The sequence below is a fragment of the Oreochromis aureus genome, linkage group 2, assembly GCF_013358895.1.
Source record: "Oreochromis aureus strain Israel breed Guangdong linkage group 2, ZZ_aureus, whole genome shotgun sequence".
NCBI classification, from domain to species: Eukaryota; Metazoa; Chordata; class Actinopteri; order Cichliformes; family Cichlidae; genus Oreochromis; species Oreochromis aureus.
In genome coordinates, this window is record NC_052943.1 from 33,735,765 (window position 1) to 33,754,609 (window position 18,845).

An 18,845-nucleotide genomic window follows, 5' to 3' on the forward strand; every position below is an offset into this window, starting at 1 on the left:
AATATCAGCATTTCATGTTGCAGGATCAATTCCCATATGAAAATATCAATATCTAATTTGATTACATTTGTTTTAATCGTAAATATGACGTACAGACAAAAGTAAACTCAGTAGTAGTATTTTTTTGTCTGTCCACATTCACTCCGACCCACATACTGAATACATAAAAGTTGTGAGCATACTGCATGCCTCGACTGTACATTTAATTCAGTTAGCCGTAAGGCTCAGATGAGCACAGAGCTTTTAGATATTACATTCCTATTGCTTCAGTACTATATTCGGCCACAGTGTTCACCTGGGTAGCCTGCATCTCTATTTTCTATAGTTCTATAATATGACAACCTGTCCAAGTATCTTTGTCACTAGTTTGCTTTCATTTTTAAATTCATTAAATCAAGAAAAAAAAAGGTTTTCATTACATCGCTTGGTAATGGCAACAGCATTCTCATCCTTCCGGCGGACAAGGCTAGGTGCACAGTTTTGCTAAAACATACAGACTATGATGAGAAAATTTTGTCACTGCTCAACGACAAAAATATTTATGAGGCCCTGAAACGAGACCCAGGAAGTGCTTACAGCAGGGGTCCCCAATCCCAGTCCACAAGGGCCGGTGTCCCTGCAGGTTTTAGATGTGTCCTTGATCCATCACAGCTGATTTAAATGGCTAAATTACCTCCTCAACATGTCTTGAAGTTCTCCAGAGGCCTGGTAATGAACTAATCATTTGATTCACGTGTGTTGACCCAGGGTGAGATCTAAACCCTGCAGGACACCGGCCCTCGCGGACTGGGATTGGGGACCCCTGGCTTACAGGAAGAGGGTGATAGATGTCTGAAGCAGTTAGAACAGGAGAATGCTATTAACTGGACCTCATACCACAGGATATTCTCACTCCTCTGGACTTCCTAAGTTCACACGGGAGTCCAGACTTCCCGAGAACGCAGCACGATCGTTCTACAATTGGAACGGCAGTGTACTTGATGACATCACAGCTCTATCCCCTCTTAATTTAACTGCGATTACTCTTTGCAATGAAAATTACACATGACATAAAAAATACACATGATGTAGTAGATTTATTTAAGAAAAAAGTAGTTGTAAAAAGCATGACAATATATTAAGTAATCCAAAGTATTTAGAATACGTTACTCTCATTGAGTAACTAACGGAATACGTTATAAAATATATTTTGGGCCATGTATTCTGTGATCTGTAGTGGAGTACATTTTAAAAGTAACCTTCCCAACACTGTGTAGCGTTGTCCTGTTAAAAAAAACATCCAGTCGTTACCACGCAGACGAGGGCCCTCAGTCATAACGGATGCTCTCTGCAACATCTGGACATAGCCAGCAGCTGTTTGACGCCCCTGCACCTCCTTTAACTTTATTGTTCCACTGAAGGAAAAAGCACCCCAGACCATTATGGTGCCCCCTCCACTGTGGAGCATAGAAAATATCTACTTGTCATGCCAGTAACATTGGAAACCATCAGGACCATCAAGGTTACATTTTTTCTCATCAGAGAATAAAACTTTCTTTCTCTCTTGCAAAGTCCAAACGGTCAGTTCTGTGGCGTTCAAAGAGACGAGGCCTTTGAATACGATGGGGCTGCAGTCGGCACCAGTAACGGCCTTAATTTGGAGGATGATCCAGTGTCTTGATAAACAGATGATCCTGATTGCTCTCTGCTGTTTACTCATCTGATTTCTATTAGCTCTTGATATTTTTAAAAAATAATGGTAAAAAATGCCAAACACGAAAGAAGCAAGAGAGCCAGAAGAGTTAGTTGACAATACCGGCCACTTTAACCATCGGTTTGGAAATGCACAGGGGGAAAAAAATCACACATGCACTGGTGAAACAAAACACAATAAGAGAGAAATATAATTACAAAAGTTCTGACAGATTCTTGTCTCAAAATATTTTGACCAAACACATGGTTAGAATATCAGGAAAAAATCATGTATAAATTTGAAGTATTTGTAATGACCAATGTGGTGCAACTGCTGTCGTTCCAAAGAAACGGCCAGTTGTCTTGCCTTTGGCTTCCATGACCACTGATGTCAGAAACACTTTTCAGATTTTATCATTTATTTGGAGTTTATTATTTGATTTTCTGGTTTCAGGTATTAGTGAAGACAGTTTACGTCATGGTTATTTTGTGATGTATAACAAAATAACCCATTACAGTCTAAATGGACAGTAAAGCAGCATATGCTTTCAGCTTGATTGTCAGGTTACTGCTATATAACTGTAGCTAGTCATACAATCACTTGATCAATTTCTCAGGCAGATCCCTCTCTGGCTCCCAGCCAATGGGTGAGCATTGATCAAGTGTGCAAACCATTCCTCCCTTATGAAAGTGGTTTATGCAGTTGACTAATGGTGTAAATTTGGGTTAAAATAGCATTAAATGCCTTTTTAAAAAAAAACTTTAATCTGTGCATAAAATCTACCAAGATAAACACTTGTTTATAATTAACTCAGTTTTTTAGATATCAAGCTGACCATCTAAGCTTCGGATGGGTGGATGGATGGATATGACACTGAAGTAAACATAAATTTCCTGTCCCATTCATGTTGGCTAAGCTATCAGGAATCACATAGAGTCTAGTAGGCGGGTCAAAACCTGAACCAAAATTTTTTAGAAAAGCACTTAACAGTTTGGACATTCAAACTTCTCAAATTTCTCTCAATTAAATCATGAGTAAAAACCAATCAACAGCGTAAGTTTGACGATAGCAGTGGCAGTGTTATTAAGAACTCTGTTAGTGGAGGTTTTGTTGAGGTGTGGATTCTGACTTCTTTTCCTCCACAGGACACAGTTCTGTAAAGGGAAGAAAGATTCACAGACAAACAGGAATAGTAAGATAAACTGATCGTTCTGGAGAAGTGACATCAAATGCAAATCCTTAGGTCCTCCCCACCTCCAAGTGTCCTTTACCCTCCATTAAATGCTAAATATGTAGATTACCTTTCTCTCCAAGGGGCCATGTTCTTACACAATAGCTGGCAGTAGCTGTAAATTCTATTGTTTCTCATCCTGTCTTACTTTAACTACAACGGCACAGATTCTTGTGATGAGATGAACTTTGGAGTCATTAACATTGCGAAATGTGCAAAGATAAGTTTGTTGTAGTCTGTCTTACTTCATGTTCAAGGTTCAAGGTTCTTTATTTGTCACATGCATACTTATACAAGTATAACACACAGTGAAATGTAACCTGACACGCTCCTTGACTTGTGCAAAAATGGGGGGTAGAGGAAGGACATTATATATATAATATATACATTAGGTGAATGTGCAGTAGTAGCATGTATGCAGCAAGCAAGTGAATTCTGTACATAAAGTGAATTAAATAGGAATAGACAATCTGACTATTTTACAGAACAGACAATATAAACATATTTAAAATTAAAGAATTTGAAACGTACATTGTGCCAATGGGTTTAAAGAGTCTGGAAGAGAGTCCTGTCTCAGTCAATTATAGATGATGTGAGAGGGCGGGTGTGTGTGTGGGGGGGTTTGGTTTAGGGCCCGGATGGCTTGGGGATAGAAGCTCCTCTTGAGTCTCTCTGTCCTTGCCCGGATGATGTGGAACCTTCTGCCAGATTGCAGAAGTTGTAACAGTTTGTTGCCAGGATGGGACGGATCCTTCAGTATCTGCGCTGTTCTAGTCTGGCATCTCCTGGTGTAGGTGTCCTGAAGCGTTTATATATGTTTTTTCTTTAACTTTCATCTTCTATTACCAGATACTGCTACAGCATATATTAGCAATATTGGCTTGGATTGGGGACAAGCAGGGTCCAGAGTGGTGTGTGAGAAAGCTGAAGTGCATAAAGAAATGTGGGAGTAAAACAAATCTTCGCTAGTTGGCCATTAATTCTGCTACCAGGAGAGCTTCAGCTCCATTCACTGTGTTTTTCACTGCCTGTCCTTCAACATGATTCCCAAGATGTGTGACTTACCAGAGGGCCGACTGGATGTCACAGTGACTCACTATAATGTACTGTAACTATCAGATTTGCATTCTGTTTGCAGTGGAGTTCGGTATAAAGATCAACATGCGTTTGTGTGCACATTTCAAGGGAACGATCAAATAATTGGGATGTTATGTTTTTCATGTGCAAGCAATTTATTTGGTAAGTCTTTCTTGCTGCCCGTGAACTCCAACTCTGGTTGGAGTTGTTGGAGTGCAGACTATTGTCATTAGCTACAATTAAAGGTGGTGGAGTTGGTCTCTCTGGCTGGTTGCTCCGTCGAGACCACCACAACAGGCTGGCATGGGGGCAGGGGATAGCTCAGTAGGTAAAGCAGTTGCGCCATGATCGGAAAGTCAGGGGTTCGAATCCCCTGAACGGCTACCTTGAGGTAGCCCTGAGCAAGACACCATCCCCACACACTGCTCCCTGGGCGCCGCACTGGTGGCTGCCCACTGCTTCACTGAGTGAATGGGTTAAATGCAGAGAAGAATTTCCCCACGGGGATCAATAAAAGTGTACATTATTATCATGTACCTGGTTTTTTATATAGCACTTTTCTACTATACCTGAGCGCTCAAAGCACTTTATAGAACTTGTCTCATTCGCTTTCTTTCTGTTTTTTCTGTATAATTACTTTATAACACCAACGGATCCATCAGAGAGTTAGCATCTTGTCCAAGGATGCAGACTGGAGCAGGCATGGCTCAAGCCACCATCCTTGTAATTAGTAGATAACCTGCTCTACTGCCTGAGCTAAACTACCCCATTGAACCTTAAGCCTATGTGCTAACTGGCTAGCATGTTATTTTCAGCTGCAACACAATAAATCATCCATCAATTCTCTTCCGCTTATCCTTATCAGGGTCACAGGGAGCCTATTCCAGCTGTCACAGGACAAGAGGTGGGGTAGACCCTGGACACATCACTAGCCTGGCGCAGGGCTAACGCTTAGAGAAAGACAACCATTTAGACCTATGGGGAATATAGAATCAGCAATTAAACTAACCCCACTGACAGCATGTCTTTGGACTGCTAGAGGAATCTGGAATCTGCTGCCCATCACAATAAATCAACAATAAATGTTTAGAATTATTTTATTTATTATCCTAATGCATGGACAGATTCTTATATATAATCTCTACTTAAGCACTTTGTACAATATCCCTTTATACAATATCCATCACTGGATGCATCCCTCATGTATTGGAGAGCATTTAGTTTCTTCACCAAGGATACATTGCATACTGATTAGAGCAACCAGGGTCTGAACCAAAAAAAAACCTTCCACTTATTAGATGACATGCTGTACTTCCTGAGTTACAGCTACCGAATAATCTAACAAAGCTTATATTGTATTGGGCTTTTTCATTGTAGACCTCCTTATGTTAAGTTTTACTTCCTCACACTTCACCTGCCTACCCAAGAAGACAGATTACATCACAAACTGAGAAATTGTCCATGATGTATGAAATGATTTCTTTCAGCCAAAAAATGATTAGGCCCCCATCTTCCAGCACCTCACCTTCCAAACAAGCTCAGGAATAACCATTTTCAGTGTGTGGTAACTTACTCACTGGGCGATCTACTGCATTTAAGTTATGTAGCAGATTCATTTCATATTCTGTTTCAATGTAGACGACACGTGGTGCTTACCATTGTTAGGGTCGTAGTTAAACTTTGGTGTCGTGGGAAACCTGAGGCATTCACCTTGTTTTCTGAAGGTCTCTAAATCAGAAGCTGTCACGGTCTTGTTCCTCCCTGCAGAGAACAACAGCAGGAAAAGCACCATTAGAATGTATTGTGTTCACACTAGTGTTCGAGGATGGTTGACTCCTAAAGTGTATTTTGTTTGTTTTGTGTGATCGGGCAGCTGCCTCCTTGAAGCACTACCTCCACTACTTAAAAGAGTTTACTCTATGTTGCACTTATTTGACAGCTTCAGTTAGCCTCCTGGTTACTTAAATGTTACAATTTCTGTTACAATATAAACCTGCTACAATTAACATAGATGTGTTGTATAACAATTTTATGAAATAACAACAAACAGAAGCAAGACATGTTAGGTAAATGTATTTGCCAGTACTCAGTTTGTATAGCACATGGAGGGCAGTCTGCACGGCCAGGTGTAAAAAACCCTTTTGTTTGTCCTTTTCTCACACTCTTTTAAGTGCGTTGAGACAACTATTGTTGCAATTTGGTGCTATATAAATAAAAGTGAATTGAATTTTGCTAAATTAAAAAAAAATGACACAGGAAACTTTTAAAAGAAATGGAATGTAATTGTGTTTTTGAAGTACTGTGACTGAGTATTGGGCACAAAGGGGTATGGTCATTTTTAGTTTTTATGGGTTTTTGTAACGGTATAAACAATGAAAGGTGGTCGATTGGCCAGTTGGTCATGATCGACTCTGGGCTGGACAATTTACAGCCGAGGAGGTCGGATACACCCTCCCCCTTGCTTGGGCAACGGCTCTGAAAGCAGTCTTATCACAGACAAACAGAAGAAAATGCTATTGAGGTGAAGAGGACCAGTACTTCAGCTAGAATGAAAAAAAGACACAAAGCTGGAGTTAATCTGTGTCTTCCGCTGCACAGCTTCTTCTTCTCTCACTCTCTCCTCTTCCTCTCCTGCTGCTACTTCAATTACTGCTACTTCAAAAACTGATCAATGATCAGCTGATTGGCTTTTCTGTCGCAAGTCCCGTCTCTCTTGTTTGTTTATCGCCCACTTTGCGCCAGAAAGAGGAAACCAGCGGATAAACAGCAGCACGTTTAAGCTTGATAAGTTGTTTATTTAATTTATTTATTAAATAATTTATTTAATTGATTTAATATTACTGTCTAGTATCAGCTGATGTTTGCTGGAGGGAAACATGCAGATGAAATCAGGAGATGTCCTTACTGAATCATCAGAGCTGAACAGGTGATGGAGAAACAGGTTTACCTTTTAGGTGACATGAATGAGTTGAAGGGAAGTTATGAACTGTTTCTGAGAGACAAATAACACCAGGATCCTTTTTCTATGTAGCTGACAGCTGGTAACTGTGCAGGGGCGGGTCTAGCAAAGTTTTGCCAGGGGGGCAGGTAGGGCATTAACAGGGAAAGGGGGGCACAAAGAAGTACATTTCTTATTCTCATTCTGTGGGAGACAACGCCGCTCTCTCTGATCCTTTTGTCTTGGTAGAGATCACGCAGAGATGTTTCCAAGTTTCACACAATCCTTTTGTTAGCAGTCCTATTCTAAAGGCTGATCTCAAGAATTCAACACAACAGCTACAGTTTTAGTCTCTGGTATCCTCCTCCTATAGAGATTGAAAATGTGACGTCATTCATGGGTAAAACCGCAAAGGATTCTGGAAACGAGTGGCAAGCGGTACAAGCGCACGCAGGCTTTCACATGAAAACAGTCACACAGCGATAAAAAGAAACACAAAAAATGGCAAGAAGGTGTTGTATTATTAACTGCAATAGCCAGTCGCATGACAGCCATGGGAAGCCGACGGGTAAAGAGATCGGCTTTTATCAGATTACATCGTGGAAGAGAAATTGTTCAAGCCATGTTTCTGAAGTAACAAAGAGCCGACGGATGACCTGGATTGCAGCCATTCGAAGACCAAATATAACGTCCCAGAACACTCCAGCTCACATGTTAGTCTGCTCCAAGCATTTCCACAAAGGTACGTCTTCTGTTGTAGTTATTACGTAATTTATCATAACATAATTGTTGATGTAGGTTACAAATAAGTCTTATATTGATTTGAATTGAATTTGTTGCGCTATGTTGCTTTGTTCACTGTGGCTTTGCGGGCTAATGTTTGTTGTGTTTTGTAGGAAAACCAGCCTACAAAATGCTGGAATGGGATGCAGACTGGGCACCTCTATCACCCTGGGTCAGACTGAGTTTAAAGCTGCTACTACAGCGAGATTTGATCGGTTAAGAGAGAGAGCGATATCAAAACAGCCACGAAAAGTCTGCATATATGTGCCCAAGGGTTGTATTGATGCAATCAAGTGATGAATAACTGTTTTCCAGTATGTTGTTTTGCAATGGTTTTTTTTTTTGCATTGTTGATTTGTTTTTCACTAAAGCAGCTAATAAAGCATAATGGAATACAATTTTGCCTCTTTCTTGTAAGATTCTATAATAGAATGAAACAATAATGCCAGTTAAAAATAAAGACAATAAATTGAATGAATTACGAAACACTCATTTTATTTCTTTTAGATCTGAAAATGTTGTGTAATACTACAACCTGAAACGACAAATAGATGCGTTGGCCTGTACAGGAGATAAAGGAAAAAAATGTAACAACAGCTGTGAAATGGAATCGTCCAAATCACCAAAGTAAACTGGACCTGGGCTTGTTGCAGGGATCTGAAGTTAATAAACATCTTGTGAGTGTATGCACTCACACTTAGGACCATATAATAATAAATATGTCCGTGATAAAAGTTGGGCAGCACGCTAACGTCCTTACTCCACTCTGTATGCTCGTATGGGTCTGACCCAGGGGTGGGCAATCTCAGTCCACGAGGGCCGGTGTCCCTGCAGGTTTTAGATGTGTCCTCGAACCAACACAGCTGATTTAAATGGCTAAATTAGCTCCTCAACATGTCCTGAAGTTCTCCAGAGGCCTGGTAACGAACTAATCATGTGATTCAGGTGTGTTGACCCAAGGCGAGATCTAAAACCTGCAGGGACACCGGCCCTGAGGACTGAGATTGCCCACCCCTGGTCTCACCCTTTTACTCCTTTGAGTTTTTCCTCGTCCTTTTTTTTTTTGCCTTTGTATGGACCTGCCGTGTTCTCTGTTGTTTTGTACATAACTGTTTTTGGGGCAAGTAAAATGCAAGTAGGGATTAAAACCACAGAATTAATGATTACCGGTGCTGGAAATACTAGCGCTTGATGCAGTGTTTTGATTTTGTTGCCACGGGTACCCACAAAGCAACGGTTGAAAGTCACGTGGTCTGTCAATCTCTATAGTAAACACCCCCACAATGGAAAAACACTGGTACAGCAGCCAGGGGTGCTGACACCCTGACCCCCAACTCCTTTTAAGGTAGTGCCCTTTTGTTATTTGTCTGCCCCTCACCCTCAGTAACTCTTGCAGTAACTCTTGCTTCTTTCCTGGGGGTGGGGGTTAATTCTTCCCAGTTCATTGTTCACATTCCAGGCCTTTTCTGTTTGTATTCTTACACACTAGCAAGCTCCATATTATAATTTTGCAAGCCACCCTAAAATACAGTCTCTTTAGCTCTAATGTATATTCAGCAATCTATTATTCTCAAAGCAACCAAAGTGATGGTTGTTTTGTTGTTTTTTACATCATCTGATGTAAAATGTATAGAAATCATACATATATACCAACAAGACACTGTACATCACTGTCACAACAGCGTTTGTTTTCATTCAAAGGTTTTATGGCTTTGTGGTTCTCTAGTCAAAACGCGCGGGATAACTTTTTGTCCCAGTCCAGTCCAGAATTCAAGCTACTTTGTAGTCAAACATGGCTACAATTTAGATGGAAAACAATTATATTCTATTTGATGAATATTAAAATGATTACCTTGTTGTAGAAAAATCCATTTGTGAAAATCCATACTGGGCTCTACAACTAATTTCTCATTGGTTTGGGGATTTTTATATTCTTTTCTTACTTCTTCACAAGTATGACAGCGAGATACTAAAAGGAATGATGAGTTGAATGCCAAAGTAGTCCACCCTTCCACCCTTTAAAATAGTCAAAGAATTGTCAGATGACTACAACAGTGAAATGCTGTTCACTCGTTAATTACAGTTAAAATATACAATTAATAGTCCATCAAGTAAATATTTTACTGTTTTACTTGTCAGTTCTTTTAGTAAATGCTCCATCACTGCTCATACTTACCAAACAAGTAGAACATTTGGTGACTGGCTACTTTATAGTAGGTATGCATGAGCAGACAGTCAGGGCAGGTCTGCAGGAACCTGTGATAGGAACTGGCAATTTTCACTGTGCAACAAAACACAAGCATTCATGATGGGAGGATAACAATTCTGATAAACTGAGCATGCAAATTGTACTGTGACAAACCCCACAGACCTGAGTGACAGATGTAACTGATCTGATTACACGTGTACATACTGTATGTTATTCACTGAAGCAACTTACTGTAGAACTCTAAGTCTTTGCCATCAACTAGGGACATGTTCTGAACATTCCTGAGGCAGCGATCCTCCCTAAAACAATGATCAAGCAGAAGAAGTGGAAAATGGCAACATTAAAATTTCATCTGGATTGATAATGAGACACCAAAAGGAATACTGACTTGCACACCTGGCCCGATGAAGTTTTTCCCATCTGAATGCATCCTTGACCGACACTTTCAAACCCGATTTGACTTTAATATTAGAAGACTGAGTTCTAAACAGAGTAATCTGTGGCATTTTTTAATCAACACAAATGAGGGCTGCATGGTGGCTCAGTAATGACCACCATTGCTGTTGCTGTTCCTGGGTTACCCCCAGAGTAGACCTCTCTGTGTAGGGTTTGCTTGTGTGGGTGTTCACTGGGAGTTCTGGTTTCTTCTGCCACTGCTCTTACTACAGATACTGTTAATCTCAAGAGTTTCACTTTCTGATTAAATGAAATTTTTGAAGAATATACAAAAATTGCTTAATGCAACAACAGTAGACTAGTTTATATATAAAGTTGCAATCAGTTCATTTCAATATCAACCAGCTTTCTACCAACAGTATAGCAAATTGGAAGTATTGGAATTTCAGGGGTGGGACCACACCTCCAAACATGCTCCTTCCAGTTCTTATCTAAATATGTTCCCCCAGTTCTACAAGCTGTTCATTCTCGTTTACGTGCCACGCCCTCCCTTGCCTTTTCAATTCTTTAACTTCTTCTCTTCTATTTAGTACATGGGGATCTGCCAGGCCCGGGAGCCGTCGCCAGTCCCCTTCGAGGCCTTCCCCAAACCGCAGCTCAATTCATGTCCAAGCCTTTCAGCTTTGTCTACTAAAACTCTGTCAAACATAAAATGAGGATGTGAAATTTGAGGTTAAAAAACCAGCAGACCTGTTGACACAGCACGAGGTAGCAAGTAACTAGCCAGAATAAAACAGTGTAAATGCAGATCTCTGAGTGAGAGTTGAGAAACAGGTGAAGAATAGACACAGTTTTTATAGTTTTGCCTCTGTGCACACAGTGGGTTTTTAATTAAACAATCTACTGTTCAGCTACCTGCGTCTACTAAGAGAACAGCTGTCTTACCTCAATTTTCTCCTGACTTGTGGTGGCTATGGTAGCTATGATGAAGCTATGCACAAACAACAACAACTCAACTATGTGTATGACACATATCACCTACCTGCCTCAGAACACCCTAAAAAAAATCCCTCCAGAAATGTGACATTGATGAAAAACTCTGGGAATTCAGTTCTGAACAGATGTTAGCGATTCACAAAGGAACAGACGTATGTAGATGAACGACAAAGGCAACATTGCAGTTCCTTTGAGTGTGGTTGCCTGTGTGCAGCAGACTTTGGCCTGAGATCCCACACTAGAGTACATAAATAAAAAGTGGTTGTTGTTCTCTTTGACTAGTAAGTGATGAATGTAGGGTTTAATTCTCTCTTATCAATTTTAGAAGTATGGCTTACTTCATGACCAGATGGGGTGTGGAACTGCTGACAGGGTGGGAGCTAGGGTTTGAAGAAAGCTCAGGTCCCTGGGAATTGGTCGGGATGGAGGCGTCCTCCATCTTTGGAACTCTAATGTCAAAATATAAAGAATTAGCTCAATATGCAAAAAACATGTAATTTTAGTCTTTGTAGTCTCTGTAAATTAAAAATATAGGTAAGTTAAATGTATTGGTATTGGCATAGATATAGGAGATATATCACTTTTTTAAAAGAAGCCCATGTAGGTTTGGATTTTCTTCTCCAGTGTCTCATGTTTCCGTTGAAACAGTGTCATCATCGAGTTGTCTGCCTCAACCAGTTTTTGACCTATGGCCATTTGCTTTTGCCAGGATCACCACTGCTGTCTGAATATTTACTGGCTCCCCCTCCAGATTAGAGAATAGTCAAAAATGGGGAAAAATACTTAAAAATACTTACTGTGGCTGAACAGACTCGTCCAGCTGTTGAACCACTCGGCCAGCTATCTCTGCCTGCAGGGTCCGACTGTCTGATGTTGTATTCAGCACCATCCACGTACTTTCCACAAACCTCAAACTGTCTCCCAAGCTACCGTTACTGGCAAGCCCCTGAATAAAGATCCACCTACCCAGGATCTGTTCAGGGTGAAAGAACTTACAGTTAGGTTCAGAAAGGTTTGAATATGGATACAATTTTTGGTATTTTACCTCTGTATGTCACTGCAACTGTTTTCTTATGAAACTGCAAACAAAAGCTGCTTTTAATGAAATTAAATAATTAAAAAGAGGAAAAGATATTGCATTAGCTGTTGTGAAATAACAGCCACTTTTCTACATTGTCTCACTTTTTGGGTCTCAAATGTATACAACACTACAATATCATCATGAATAAAATGCTGCCTGTCAAATTAGGTTAATCTGGTTAAACTTCGAATCATTAGCCACATCTGGGCACATGGGGACCAATCGTGTTATCGCACTGACACATGTACCGTGTGCAGAGGCATCATTGTCTGCAGCAATATCTTGTCACTATAACTGCTGATTGTTAGTCTGTGCCCAACATCTGGGTTTGGGTCCACTTCCTGAAACATCCCACACAGTCTGATAGCTCAGTTTTTTGCGACCGTTCCTTTGACTACATTATTTTGTTTAGAGCCAAAGCTTCCATATTCAAATGCCAGTGTTCACAAAACATGGTTTGAATCAATCATCCCACCACATTTGAGCCCATGAAAAGAAGGTATTTCTTAAAACAGGCTGTAATTGATATTTTTCTTCAACCTAAATCCATTGGGAAGGTGTGAAGAGCCAAAGTTAGAATAACTCTGTAACTGACAAAACAACTCTGGGCCTATTTGTCATATTGTCAGGGAGAAAGACAGCTGAGGTTAGAGGTGAAGAGACCTGTACCTGGTGAAGCTCGTTAGCTTGCAGAGGCTGGGTCAGCTGATTGCAGTCGTCTACTGTTGGTGCTGCTGCGCTGAAGGACAGCAGAGAGATGAGAGCAAAAGCCCGGTGTGTTGCAGGCATGGCGGATAGCTGTCAACTGCTGTTTTCCCTGACATCTGAAATACCTGGCATTTAGAGGCACGCTATTACAAAACCTACTATGTTGTGCTGTACTTTGCTCTGTACAGCAGCTACAAACTCCATTGGATTGAAGAATTCTGGAAAGCTGAATTGTGCAAACATTGTGGAGGCACATAAGCAAACATGTCACTTATCAGCTGTTTGAGTAATGTCTGCATGTTGTTTTGCCAACATGTATTGACCTGCAACAAACTGCAGAGCATAACTAAGTCTTCCCTGGTTTCCCTACTACAGCTGTTTTTACACAGTGTAACAACATAGCTGCTGAAAGTGAGTTAGCCTGTGCTCATACTTCACATTCTTTTAAACATTTGGGCATGCATAAACCCGAAATACACGCCCGTTCATAGTGAACGGAAGGCAAAAAACAGCTTTGGTGTGTACAAAGTTCATAGGTCTATAGAATTATTTTGGCATTTGAATCACAGCTACATTAGGTGAACTTTTTTAAATACAAAGTTTCAACTCATAAGACCTTTTATAATCTCAAATATATTTTGACCACCTACTTCTCCAACAGAGTGCTACGACTCTGGAGGTTTACCCAAGTTTACCCTTTTTGAATTTGTTGTTGTTGTTGTAGACAACAACAAATAAACAAACATCCATGGATGACTCGGATGGATGGATGTTCTCCCCAGCTTCTGCAGACTGTTTAACGTCTGTCACATGTCCTCAGGGTTAACTTGATCTCATCTGTGAAAAACACCTGGCGCCATATGCCAATTTTGGTATTTAATGGAAAATGCCAGTCAGGTTCAACCGTAACAGGCATAGGACCCACTAGAGGATGTTGAGCCCTCAGGACACTCTCTTAAAATCTGTTTCTGATTGTTTGGTCAGAGACATTCACAAAACCGGCGTGCTGGAGGTCATTTTGTAGGGCTCTAGCAGATACTGGTCATATTGATGGGTTCAAGACCTTCGATAGTCCTGTCCAGCTCTCCTAGAGTGACTACAGGTCTCCTGGAATCTCCTCCATGATCTTGCTGGGAAACAAAGTGTGAACAAACCTACTGTCAATGGCACATAGTCATGTCTCCTCCTGGAGGAGCTGGACCACCTGTGCAACCTCTGTAGGCTCCAGGTATCACCTCATGCAACCAGTAGTGATACTGACTCTGATCCAATGCAAACACTAGTGAAAAACCAGAAGTCAGAAAAGAGTGAGTGAGGCTGATTGACTCCAATCTGTGTGCCAAGTTTGTGGGAACCAGAACTTTGGCTGGTTGTAGGTGGTCAAATATTTATTTTACACGACATCCTTTATCTCTCCTCTCCTCTGTCTGTTCACGTTTATGTTTGTGTTGTCTGTGTTCAGGGCCAGGACTTATTCTCAGTTCCCATCCTTGACTCCACTATCACTACTTAAGGTACTAGGATCTGAAAACTTGAGTTTGATGAGAGAGACTCTGTTGAGTAATTGCATCTGTGGAATAACCTGCCTTTCTGGAACTGAGGCTTTTATTAACACTGACATTGTGTTTGAATTCTTCATCTTTGCTTGCCGTAAATAAACCTGTTGAACCTTTAGGTAAAGAGTCCTGCACTTGAGTCCAAACTGCTCGAGTGGCCTTGACATAAAAAGTGAAAACCTGCCATTCCACTATCTTAAAAATTAACAGCAAGTATTTAGTTAGTTTTGTGATCCACCAACCAAATGATCAACATGTGCATAAACAATGGTGCTTGATGTTTTTTGTTTTATGATTGGAAAAAATACTTTTCATTTTCCCGAAAGGTTGATTCTGTTCATCTGGATGTAGTGTAGTGAAACGTTTCGTCACTCATCCAGGTGACTTCTTATAAGGCTGGGGAAACGTGCAGTCACCTGAGACTAAAGAAAACACTTGAAGAAATGTTTTCTTTTGGGTGAGAAAAGTGTGTTTTAGGCCATTTGGAGTACATGCAAAAGTGAAAATTGTGTTATATGACCTTAATAATGTGGTTTTGTACAACTTCATAAAGATGGCTGTAAATATTAAAAGAAAAAACAGACAAACATATTTATGCAAGAATACTATAGAATTAAGGATAACCATTGTGGGAAAACATGATTTGCAGCTGTTTGATCTAAGTAACAGTAACTGTGTCACAGCTGAGAACACCACCACAGCCTGGCAGCACCTGGGAATTGGAGTTATGGGAGGCTGCATGATTTCCCCTCTGGCATTTATGATGGCAATGGATTTGGTCATGTGGGCATCTCGGTGGGTAGTGGGAGGTGGGAGACTCAAGGGTGGACTTCCTCTTCCTCCCATTAGAGCCTACATGGACGACATGACCATCATTACAACAACAAAAACATGTACTAGGCGATTACTACAGAAGCTCCAGGAAAACATCCAATGGGCATGAATAGAGTTTAAGCCAAGCAAATATCGCAGCATCTCCATCAGAAAAGGAAAACTGACAGCCGAGCAGTTCTATATCAGTGGAGAACCAATCCCAACAGTCTCAGAGAAGTCCATCAAGAGCCTGGAGTGGTGGTACGTCCAACAGGGCAGAGGAGGGTTTGGTCTTGGAGTGGTAACACCTCTGTGGCAACAAGTGTCTGTAACCGAACATCAAACTATGGTGTTGGAGCAGGTGCGTCGACAGGAGGAAGCAGCCAGACGTGCCAGAGCCGTAGCGCTGGCCAAGCAGGGTCGCTGGATGAATTGGGAGAATGTTGAAAAGAGGAAACTCTCATGGAGTGAAATCTGGGGAATGGAGTCTAATAGGCTAGGTTTCATCATCTGAGCCACATCTGATGTGCTGCCTTCCCCCATAAATCTGGAGCTGTGGTTTGGAAAGGACCCAGCCTGCCCCCATGTGTACAGTCCCAGCAACACTCAAGCACATGTTGGTTGTAGGACTAGCCTTACTCAGGGCAGATACACATGGAGATTCAACCAGGTCCTCAGGTGTCTAGCTGAGACAGTTGAGTACAAGAGGGAATCCATCAACGCCCAAGCTTTCAGGAACCAAGAGGAGCGTCAGTATCCATCAGCATTTGTCTGGGACGGGGACAAGCCGAGGACAAGCCCTTCAACCCTGGATGTGGGACCACTGAAGGTCGCCAGAGATTGGCAGATGCAAGTTGACTTGGACCAGAGACTCATTTTCCCCACAGAGATCATAACAACTACTCTGAGACCAGACCTACCGTGGGAGGATGCAACTGAGGAAACATTTGAGTGTCAGAAGCTGCGGTATGCCAACTTGGCAGCTGAGGCAGAGGACAGAGGCTGGAAGATCAGGGTGCGCCTGGTGGAAGTGGGGTGCAGGGGCTTTGTTGGCAGTACAATAGCAAAACTACTTAGAGAGATTGGAGTCAGAGGACAGGAGCAACGACAGGCTATAAGAGAGTTAGCTAACACTGCTGAGAGGACCAATCATTGACTATAGCTGCAGAGGGCTGACAACACTTGGGCAGCCTAAGGCAGTCAGGTAACCGTGAGACACACGCCCAGCCTTGATCAACTTTTAGTGGGCCTGCCTCAGCAGAGGGTGTCATGTGATAAAAGGCTGAAACACCCTGTCAAGTTGAGGCACACAACTGATGATGTGTCCTGCTGCTAAAGCTTCCAGGCTGCCTTTCCTCATAGTAGCCATCACCCAAGACTTTCTCCATTAGAAGTCATGCAATATCAGGCATTGTAACATCTAGTCCTTTTATTGAATCAGACTTTCAAATTATTCACAAACTGAAGAAATGTTTTCTTTTGAGTGAGAAAGGTGTCTTCTAGGCCATTTAGAGCACATGCAAAAGTGAAAATTGCGTTATCTCGCTGAAATAAGGTGTTTTTGTACAACTTCAAAACGATGGCTGTAATTATTTAAAGAATACACAGACAAACATATTTATGTATGAATACTATAGAAATAAGCATAACCACTGTGGGTAAACAGGATTTACAGATGTTTGACCTAAGACTGCAGTTCGCCTATCGCCCCAACCTGTCGGTCAACAGATGACACCATCGCCACCACCCTACGTCTCGCCCTCACCCACCTGGACAATAAGGACACATGTGTGAATTCTGTTCATAGACTTCAGTTCAGCATTCAACACAATCATTCCTCAGCACCTGATCGGAAAACTAACCCTACTGGATTGCAATACCCTACAACAGATAGTAAGAGCAGCTGAGAAGATCATTGGAGCCTCTCTTCCCTCCATCACGGACACTTATTGCAGCTGCTGCATCCGCAAAGCCACCAGCATTGTGGAGGACCCCACACACCCCTCACACACACTCTTCACTCTGCTGCTTTCTGGAAGGAGGTACCGGAGCATTCGGGCCCTCACTGCCAGACTGTGTTTTTTCACCCAAGCCATCAGACTCCTGAACACTCAGGGACTGGAATGACACACACACACACACACACACACACACACACACACACACACACACACACACACACACACACACCTTCAGACACCAAGCTACTTTTTGCACAGTACTCAGTAGTATTTTGCACATTTCCGTTGCACTGTCTTGTTTCTGTATTGTCCTGTCCTGTCTAGTGTTGCTCTGTCTTGTCTTGTTTTGTTTTTTTTGTTTTTTTACAATTTTTGCACATTTGCACTTTATGTAGTTCTGTGTTCATCTGTCATATGTAGCACCAGGATCTCGGAGGAACATTGTCTCATTTCACTTTGTACTGTACCACTGTACATGGTTGAAATGACAATAAAAGCCACTTGACTTGAGCTTTATTTAGATAACAAACTCATTCACCATGAATTCTTCAGTAATTTTTGTTTTAAACAAACAAATTTCATTTCAAACAACTATTTGTAGCTTTTGTTAGTCAAGTGTATTTCATTAACAGTACATTGCTAGACCAGAAAGCATACTAATAATTATTATTCTTACTAACCATTATCACTGTCGCATTTAATGGTTTTTCAGGCTTTGAATGTCCTTTCTTCTCACTGAAAATGGTGCCTTCGCTTTTGTATTCTCTCCATTTTACATAAACACACAGATAATTGCATGCATATATACCCTACATAAAGAGTACCAGTTTGAATAGTGAGTTAGCCAGTTTATTTTCAATTGGAAGGTACAACACTACAAACAGATTGCATGGTCTAGTATAAGTTATTGTGATGTTTTAGTGATAGAAGCAAGCCAATACTAAGGTACTTATGTCTCTTGGTTTTGTGCCTGTGGGTTAAAATATTATTTTAAGGGTCTCCTATGACATTTTAATAATTACATTCACGTTGCATAATGCCTTATGTAAAAAAATAATTTTTACATAAGCGTGATGTCATAAGGCCCTAGAATGTTGATTTCAGGATGCAGCAGATAATTTCGAAGAACGTTGTTGAATGTTTCTCAAGAGATGCATTGTAAACGTAAAGTAATTAGTTATAAAATAAAATAATCTTGTCAATCAAATATAATTAACATAGAAAAACCCTTTAAATTTTACATAACCAGTTAATGTCCAATAAACAAGTGGTTTCTATAAATATTTGACAGGAATGAAAAGCATAACAACAACATAAACAAATCATGTTCATATTACAAAAAATTGTGTGCAGTTATAACATAAAACACTAAGGTTGACAAAACATAACTTAATTGCATGCACCAATGTATTTTTTATGTTAAT

At 40.9% G+C, this 18,845-nt stretch overlaps 1 protein-coding gene across 1 annotated transcript; it reads right to left on the minus strand.

Annotated features, from left to right (window-relative positions):
- Window positions 1-1,781: 1,781 nt before the first annotated feature.
- LOC116315795 lies at window positions 1,782-13,274 on the minus strand. Its single transcript, XM_031734204.2, has 7 exons — window positions 13,053-13,274; window positions 12,100-12,275; window positions 11,641-11,751; window positions 10,142-10,209; window positions 9,878-9,982; window positions 5,637-5,741; window positions 1,782-2,826 (listed from the first exon to the last, which is right to left on the minus strand). Exons 1-7 carry the CDS (start codon window positions 13,170-13,172, stop codon window positions 2,768-2,770), a joined length of 744 nt encoding a protein of 247 aa, XP_031590064.1. The 5' UTR covers window positions 13,173-13,274; the 3' UTR covers window positions 1,782-2,767.
- Window positions 13,275-18,845: the final 5,571 nt, after the last annotated feature.